Source organism: Neomonachus schauinslandi, chromosome 16 (genome assembly GCF_002201575.2).
Source record: "Neomonachus schauinslandi chromosome 16, ASM220157v2, whole genome shotgun sequence".
In the NCBI taxonomy this organism is placed as follows: Eukaryota; Metazoa; Chordata; class Mammalia; order Carnivora; family Phocidae; genus Neomonachus; species Neomonachus schauinslandi.
In genome coordinates this window covers 12,645,160-12,653,920 of record NC_058418.1, presented here as the reverse complement: position 1 = coordinate 12,653,920, position 8,761 = coordinate 12,645,160, and the positions used below count along the sequence as shown (strand labels likewise).

General features: G+C 54.8%; 1 protein-coding gene across 3 annotated transcripts; it reads right to left on the bottom strand.

Annotated features, from left to right (window-relative positions):
* Positions 1–2,477: 2,477 nt before the first annotated feature.
* Positions 2,478–5,747, bottom strand: SERTAD1 (SERTA domain containing 1). 3 transcript variants are annotated; one of them, XM_021701056.1, is made up of 2 exons: positions 5,607–5,747; positions 2,478–3,524 (listed from the first exon to the last, which is right to left on the bottom strand). In XM_021701056.1, exon 2 carries the CDS (start codon positions 3,522–3,524, stop codon positions 2,811–2,813), a length of 714 nt encoding a protein of 237 aa, XP_021556731.1. In that variant the 5' UTR covers positions 5,607–5,747; the 3' UTR covers positions 2,478–2,810. The 3 variants fall into 3 exon arrangements, with proteins under 3 accessions (XP_021556731.1, XP_021556733.1, XP_021556732.1); XM_021701058.1 differs by having other exon boundaries at positions 5,616–5,747; XM_021701057.1 differs by lacking the exon at positions 5,607–5,747 and adding an exon at positions 5,002–5,178.
* Positions 5,748–8,761: the final 3,014 nt, after the last annotated feature.

The following is an 8,761-nucleotide window of genomic DNA, read 5'->3' as shown; positions in this document are numbered from 1 at the left end:
AATAATCATTGCCTAAATGATTTCCGCACTGGGATTGTAGGCGCTCCGTAAATGTTCATTCAATGCGTGAATGGGACAGTGTTGGAAGGCGAGCCTTGGAAGGGGCAGAGTTCAGATCTCAGAGGACTGAGATAGATTCTGAGGGCTTGGAGCCGAGGAGAGACGTGGTCGGGTTCGCCTTTTACATCGGGCCAGGCACGCAGTAGTTACTCATAAATCTTCGCTGAATGAGGGGAGGGAGGGAGGAGGACAGCAAGGACAGCTCTCCCAGGTGTCCAGGGGGAGAGGTGGGTGAGTCATGGGGGTGTCCCCGTGAATGCCCCTGGAGGGGAGCTCGCCTGGGGAGTGTCCTGGTGGGAGCACACAGAGGCTCTGTAAAAAGCAGTGCCAGGGCTGATGGCTCAGCTAGGAATGGTGTGGGCTCTGGAATCTGCTGGCTGAGGTAGTGTGGCCTCTTGGGGTTGAGACTGAGGGCGGAGGGGCACATGAGAGCCAGGGAGCCTGCACAATCATCTGGGGCTCAGACTTGGGGAGGGTGGGGTGGGTCCTCAGGCATGAGCTGCTCATAAACCTGAGGGTGCCAGAGGGAAGGGACTAGCGCTGATCTAGCCCATATGGTGCTTTTATGCAAAAGGCCTGCCCCTTGCCCAAGGCGCTTGACCTCCATCTGCTGGGAAACTGTTGTAGTAAATATGTAAATGAATGGTGCCTGAAACATGCATGGTAGCCCCTTAAATATGGAGTTTATGTGCAGTGCACAACCTGTACAACTGTCTGCAGAGGCTCTGGGGAGAGGGGGCATCGCTGGCCAAGCAGGAACAAGGGCAGATGGGAGCATCGTTGACAGATGGGTAGCCTGTCTGCACCAGCATGTATCACAGGTTATCCCCCAATTTGGCACCAGAGACGTCAGAAACAGGCTCCTAGAGTGTTGTAAACAGAGGGCATTGCTGACCTCACACTGGGGGGCCTTCTTGACCACACGACAGACCTCAAGGGAACGTAAGGCAGTGGCATCTCAGACCCCCAGACTGAGCACCAGGGGGCATTGCTGAGCCCAACACCCAAACTCCCAAGGTCTGGGTTCGGGTCAAAACTGAGTCTGAGTCCCAGTGCCCAGGAGCTGGAGTCCCCAGCTGTTGGAGTCGGGCACCCGGAAGACCCTCAGCCACCGCACCAGCTCGCTTTGGGCCATTTCCACTCCCCCTCCCTGGGCCGCCTCATCCACTTCCAGAAATGGGCAAGACTTCCTCTCCTCCTCCAGGAAGTTCCACTCTGCCCGCCCCTTCCCGGCCCAAGGGGCCGCCGAAGCTGCCCGCCTCCCCCAGTTCCACCCCAATTTCAGCCTCCCTAGAGCTTCCGGCCGGAGGGGAGGCCCCGGGTCCCAACGATTTTGGTGTCCTCTCGCCGGCGTCTTCCCCCTTCGAGGCCCAGCTGGCCCCGCAGTTCACCGTCCGGCCCTCTGCTCCTCCCTGTCCCCTCCCCCCCCCCCGCCCCCCCCCCGCCCCCTCCGCCCCGCCCCCGCCCCCGCAGCTTTCACCGTGCCCCTCCCCCCGCCCGCACCCGGGGCGCTGCCCTGCCCCCACGGCCGCCAGGAAGGACGCCGCCTGGGTCCCGTGCCAGGCCTCTGAGTGTGCGGCCCCTCCCAGCCCGGCCAGGAATGCGGCTGGACCGCGGGGGCGGCGCAGACACCCGGCGCTCGGGCCAGCGCGATCACACAGGCAGTCGGGCAGGTGGCCCCGGCTCGCCGGCTCGCCAGGGTCCTGGGTTTCTTCTAGAAGGAAAGCAGGACCGCCTGCCTTGCGGTCAAGCCACTAAACCCGGTGGCTTTATTTCAGAGTCCCCCTCCAAGTTGCCCTATCCCCTGCCCGAAGACAAATTTGAGACCGAGTGGATTTTTTTTTTTTTTTTTTAACTTGCTGGAGTCTCCTTGTCTTTCCCCTGGAGAGCTGGCTCTCCATGCTCTTTGGAGAGGCTCCATCCAGCGTCCAGCTTTGGGCTCTTCTTTCTGGCTCATTCTGAAAGCTCCCTTTTGCCCCTATCCCCAGCCCCAAGATACACAGGTAGACTCCAGGCATAAGGACATGATTTCAAGCGACCTGGGGCTCCACCACCACCACCATTATGTACACACTGGGCACACCAGGGAAACCTGGCTGAGTACGTTCTGGGGGTTTTCTAGAGGGCCAGTTACCAGAGCTAACTGATCTGCTTATCAGACCAATATAAAGCAGTGAAGTTCATAGTTTGAAACCCACTTCCTCAAGTGATGACCTCTTGGAGCTTCAGGTTTCTGGGCTGTCAAGTGGGGATAGTAATCATACTCATGTTGTTTGGGGGATGGGAAGAGTTAACACACTTCATAAGTGCTCAGCACTGTGCCAGGTGCCCAGGCCCCGCTCACTAAATGTTGGAGGTTATTAGGTCACCCTTGCCTAAGCCCAGAGACAAAGCACACAGACTTGAAATTTCCCAGGACTGGTTTTAATTTCCATAAAATGGTGCGGTCTCTTCCCACATCAGGAGAAAGAGTCTCCCAGGATCCAACCCCTGGGGATTCAGTCTAGCACAGGGCCTGGTCCTAATCACCTTCCAGCCACCAGGCCCTATCCTCCCATCCCCAGGGCCAATCCCAGATGCCCCTCATGAGTCCTAGACAAGAGGACGGAGGTGGAGTGGCTCAGGACTGGATTCTGTCTCTCCAAAGCCCCTCTCTCTGTTCTAGGGAAGCCAGCTGTGTCTTTCCAAGGAGAGTTGGTCCAGCCACCAGGCTCAGTTTGGACACCAGACCATCATCCCTGCTGTGGGGGTCAGCGCCCCGGACCCGGCGGCCGCTCCAGGGCCTGTGTGCCCACCAACACGTCCAGGAGGTAGTCCAGTTCGGCCTCATCGAGCTCCAGAGCCTCCTCCTTGCCAGGCCCATCCTCAGGGCCAGGTTTGAGGCCCTCAGAGGCTGGTGCCCAAAGTTCACTGTCATACATAGAGGTGTCTATGTCCTCAAACAGGCCCTCAAGCTCATCGTCCAGCAGACAGCCAGTGGCTGGGCCCAGCAGGTCCAAGGCACCCAGGCTTGGGGGGGATCCCCCCGTGGGGCGGCCTAGGGGCCCCTCATCCACCAAGGGCTGGGGGGCCTGGCTCAGGCCCTCGATATGGCTGAGGTCCTCCAGCAGGCTGGCCATGGAGGCCGAGAGGGCGGCGTCGGAGCTGGCCAGCAGGCTCTCAGCCACACAAGGGGCCGCAGGTGGGCTGGGCACAGGTGGCAGGGTCGGTTCGGGCGCCATGGACGCCTGGATGCGCCGCAGCGTGTTCACTACCAGAACCAGGTGCCGCAGGTCCGGCTCGCTCTGCCGCAGGCTGTGGTGGAGCTTGAGCACCGAAAGGTCAAAGAGGGAACTGGAGGCCGCGGCCGGGGGGGCCTGTGCCGCTGCTGGGAGGCTGGGATCCAGCCACCAGGCATCCACTGCCAGGCTTTCCTTCTCCTGCTCCTCCTCCCGCTTGCGCTTCAGACCTTTGCTCAGCATCATCTGCAGGGAGGGAGGAGTCATTCGGTTATAGAAAGTCAACGTGAAGTTCAGACCCTGGCTCTGAGAACTGATGTCTGGTGGGATCTTGGGCAGACCATTTAATTTCCTGAGCCTATGCTTTCTTAGGGAAACTTTTTTTTTTTAAAGATTTTATTTATTTATTTGAGAGAGAGAATGAGATAGCATGAGAGGGGGGAGGGTCAGAGAGAGAGGCAGACTCCCTGCTGAGCAGGGAGCCCGACGTGGGACTCGATGCCGGGACTCCAGGATCATGACCTGAGCCGAAGGCAGTCGCTTACCCAACTGAGCCACCCAGGCACCCCCCCTTTTTTTTTTAATATTTTATTTTATTTGACACAGAGAGAGAACGCGCAAGAGGGAAGACAGCAGGGGGAGTGGGAGAGGGAGAAGCAGACTTCCCGTGGAGCAGGGAGCCCGATGTGGGACTCGATCCCAGGACCCTGGGATCATGACCTGAGCCGAAGGCAGACGCTTAATGACTGAGCCACCCAGGCGCCCCCTTAGGGAAACTTTAAGATACGAATGATAATAGTCATCTACTTCATAGAGTTGTTTTATGGAATCAGTGGGATAATGTACAAAAAAAGCACTTATAACACTGTAACTCTTCTGATTAACAAGTCCTCTTAATAGCTATTATTATGTATTTCTTCAGCAAACCAGGTGAAATGCCCAATATTCAACCTTTTTTTTAACCCATGAAAGCAGCTGTTTCACATAGTTTAACATTTATTGAGTGTCTACGACCCATCAGACAAATAAATACAGGAAATGTACAGATGGTGCTAGGAAGATACTAAGAGGTTCTGGGGAGTGGTCAGGGAAGGCTCCTGTGAGGAGGTGACATTTGAGCTGAGCCCTCAAGCAGGAGAAGGAGTCAGCCACAGAAGAACCAGGGAAGCATTCAGGGAAGAGAGAAGAACAACAAAGGCAAAGAAAGACCTGGAGGCTAGATGAGCTTGAACTGAAAAAAAAAAAAAAACCAAAAACAAAAACGAAAAAACAAACCCCAAACACCAGTGTGGTCAGCACACAGGGGCGACGCGGGAGGGGATGGGGTTTGGAGAGCAAGCAGGGGCAAGGAGTTTGGATTGCACTGTGAGTGTCATTGAAGGATTCTGAGCAGGGCGTTGTGAAATGATTAGGTTTCCAGAAGATCCCCCTCGGCTGCTTCGAGGAAGATGAGGGGGTAAGGAAGGGAGACCGAGGAAGAGCGTGGTCCTGAGCTCCTGGCTACTGCACTCTGGGGAGGGTGATGATGGTGGCTTGGAGTAGAAGGTGGTTGGCAGTGGACTTGGAAGGAAGTTGGTTGATTCAGGATTTATCTGGGAGGCAGAGTAGATAGAGCTTGCCGGGAAATCCTGACGGGCACCGGGGGTCACTGAGAGAACTTTGAGGACCCACACTTCCCCCGGGGTAGGAGCTCCTGGAGTTCTGGACTCCAGGCCCAACTTGCTTTTTTGAGTCTGGAAGCTTGCAGGATCCAGTCCCCGGGCCCTTGCCCAACAGGACCTTAAGAGTGACCCCTCACACTACTCAAAAGGGTCCTCGCCTCCTTCCCTGAAGACCAGGGAGTCCAGAACCGCAGGAATTCAGCCCCCACCCGAACTCCGCCCCCCGGTCCCGGCGCCCCCTAGCGGCACCAGGACGGCTTTCCCCGAGGATCCGGCTCCTCGGACCCCGGGACCCTCGACACTGCCCCATGCCCTGGCTGTCGCTCCTGCCTGCCCCCCAGGGCCGTGCGGGCCGGGATCCCCGGAGGGCTGTTTTGCCCTCTCGGCCCGTGCTCGCTTCCGGCAGGCAGTGGAGGCGGCTCCTCCCGAAGCGGCGGCGGCGGGGGCGGGTGAGTCACGCAGCCGGAGCCAGAGAGCCGGCGCCTCCGCCCCCTTCCCGGGCTGCGGCGTGATTCACCCAGCCCGGCCGGGCGGCACTTAGGAGCCCGCGCATCTCGATCCCGGGCAGCCCCTGCGCTCACCGGTCGGACCCGGGGATCGAACCTGCCAAACGACCCCACCGCGGGTTTCCCTTCTCTCCTCAGGCCCCTTCACTTCATTTACATACCTAGCTTACCCGCTGCCAATCAGAACGAAGAGGGATCCACGCGCAGCCAATCAGGAAACGGCGACGGAAGCATCGCTCGCTCGCTCGCTCGCTCGCTCTCCTTCAGCGACCGGCGCCTGGGTCGGGAGACGCAGTTCTGACTCCGGCGCACGACTCCAGGCTCCTGACTCCCCTTAACTACCGCCCCCTCCCGTAGTGGCCCCGCCCTCCACCCGGGGATTGGCCTTGGACGGTGATGGGCGGAGCCTGTAAGGGGAATGTTCGGAGCGGGGGAGGGTGGCTTCACGGCGCATGCCCGGCGACTGCGTGAGGGGCCGGGGACAGGTGGGTTGGCTGTTTCCGCTGCGGGACAGTGGCGGGGAGGGGTTTCTTGCTTCTCAAGGTGCGGGCCCCTCATACCTGCCCAGACACTTGCCAAAAGCCAGCAGTTAAGCTCCTTACAGACCCAACCCTAACAGGGGTCTGCATTCGAAGCCAGATAGGCATGGGTTCAAATTCTGACCATTCCCAAGATCGATGTGCGATCTGGGAAAAATGCTTGGACTTTTCTGAGCCACACGAAGTCTCTTAAATGGGCATCTTCTTGCCTACCTCTTGAGAGTTAGGAAAATTAAAATAAGGTTGCGTCTGTGAGAGCACTACAGCACACTGACCAAATGCGGGGCAGTTGGACTCAATGGTGGTTACAGGAGGGGGAGGAGGAGCGGGCGGGGTAGGAGTGGAGCCATCGGCGTCGCGTCCTGGGCTCCATTCCCTAAGTAGCTGTGCGATTTGGGGCCAGTGTTTTAATCCCCTAGGGTCTCAGTTTCCTCACCTTTTTAAAATGAGATTATTTTGAGGATTAAAAAGGATAATCGCACAGTGCCGCCAGGCTGGCTCAGTCGGAGGAGCCTGCGACTCTTGATATCCGAGTTGTGAGTTCAAGCCCCTCGTTGTGTGTAGAGATTACTTAAAAATAAGATCTAAAAGAAAAAAGAAAAAAAAGTAATTGCACAAAATGCTCAGAATGGTGCAAAACATGTTCTTTTGTTGGTGGTAATAGCCGTGTGGTTACAGCACACGCGCTTAGTTTAAGGCGGGACACACGGGGTCGGGTGTAGGTAGACAAGAGTTTAACACTTGTCTGAGAAACTGACAATGGGGCTTAGCTTCTCCAAGTAGCTCATTTGCTAACTTTTCTGGAGTTGTGGGAAGAACTATTATGAGCAAAGCTCTGGCCAAAGTAAGCTCCAGAAAATGCTAACTATACTAGTTGATTCAGGCAGCAATTATCAATGGATGTTCAAACCTTAGGGTGAAAGGTTAACAGGATCTTGGCAGGCTCCAGCACATTCCCCCACAGGTTACTTGCTAACTGCCAAGGGGGAAATATCCTTTTATGGTGTGGAGATGTGGTGCTCACCACCTTAACCATGTAAAGAAACTCTGCATCCACAATCATGGGACACCCCGACATTGGGTGCCACCCGATACGATGCATTAGGAAGTACACAACATTCCCTGTGGAGCCTCCCTGTTAAATTTCATAAACTGAATCTCATGAAGCCTCTAGACCTAACATTCAGCTTACAGGAAACAGAGAGGAACAAATTAAACATGAACACAATCAGACAAATACAGAATGTGGGAAATCTGTAAGCACAACTGGGCTGTTCCATCAAAAATTCAATTTTGAGAAAACAGCTTTGGGATTGGTGGGGCTGATGGTGGAGAACTTTCTGGAATGAAAGTTACTATATAATTTCGTTATTACAACCAATTAAGCATATGAACCCTCACTGAATCCTGATTTGGGGAGGGGGGTACAGCTACAAAAGATATCCTGGGGGGGGCGCGCCTGGGTGGCTCAGTCAGTTAAGCATCTGCCTTCAGCTCAGGTCATGATCTCGGGGTCATGGGATCCAGCCCGCACCGGGCTTCCTGCTCAGTGGGGAAGCCTGTTTCTGCCTCTGCCTCTCCCGCAGCTCATGCTCTCTCTCTCAGATAAATAAATAATAAAATAAAATCTTGAAAAACAAAGAAGAAATGCCTGCTGAGCCATTAGGGATAGAATGTTAAGATATCTACAATCTGGGGCGCCTGGGTGGCTCAGTCGTTAAGCGTCTGCCTTCAGCTCAGGTCATGGTCCCAGGGTCCTGGGATCGAGCCCCGCATCGGGCTCCCTGCTCAGCCAGAAGCCCGCTTCTCCCTCTCCCAATCCCCCTGCTTGTGTTCCCTCTCTCGCTGTCTGTCAAATAAATAAATAAAATCTTAAAAAAAAAAGATATCTATAATCTACTTTCCAATGGTTCAGCAAAAGAAAAAAATATGCATATATACATATGTAGATAAAGGACACAAAATATTAACAATTAAATCTAGGTGGGAGGGTATACAGGCGCTCAGAATACATTTTCCCCCCATCTTTTCTATATGCTTAAAATTTTTTCCATAATAAAAAGAGGGTAAAATGCTAATTAGAACCGGCCCCTGCCAGGCAAATTCACATAATTTCCCCTACAACCTATCCTTATGGACTGGGGGGAAAAAAGGAGGCTCTGAGTCTCCAAGTGGCTGGCTCCAGATCACATGCTGGAGAGCTCAGAGGAATCTCAAGAGCTTGGCCAACCTGTATTTATTGAGCACCTACTATATTATGGGCACCGTTGTAGACACTAGGGGAACAGCACTGGATAAGCCTCATACGGTCTCTCTTTTCATGGGTCAGGGGAGGGGATAAACAGAGAAAAGAAGTCTGACAACAAAAACATCCATGGACCGAACCCCTTCTGTGTGCCAGGCACTGTTGTAGGCATTGATGATAGGCAGTAAAACTATAGACAAAAATCCCTGATGTGAGGGCAGTGAACAATACACTTAAAATAATAAAGAAATAATTTAGTGTCTTAGAAGGTGACAAGTGAAAAGGAAAAGAATAAAGCAGAGCAGGAGGAGAGGAATGAAAGGGCCTGCAGTGTAGATAGGGTACTGGAGCTGGTAGGAAGTTCCGAGTAGACCCGATGAAATGAGAGAGGTAGTAAGGTTCTGGGAGAAGAATGCTCCAGCCAGAGGGGAAGGGCCGATGCAAAGGCCCTGAGGAAGGAGTCTGCCAGGCAGCGAGGCCAGTGTAGCTTGGGGGGGGTCAGAGAGGCTTTCAGGTCGTTTAGAGCCCTCTA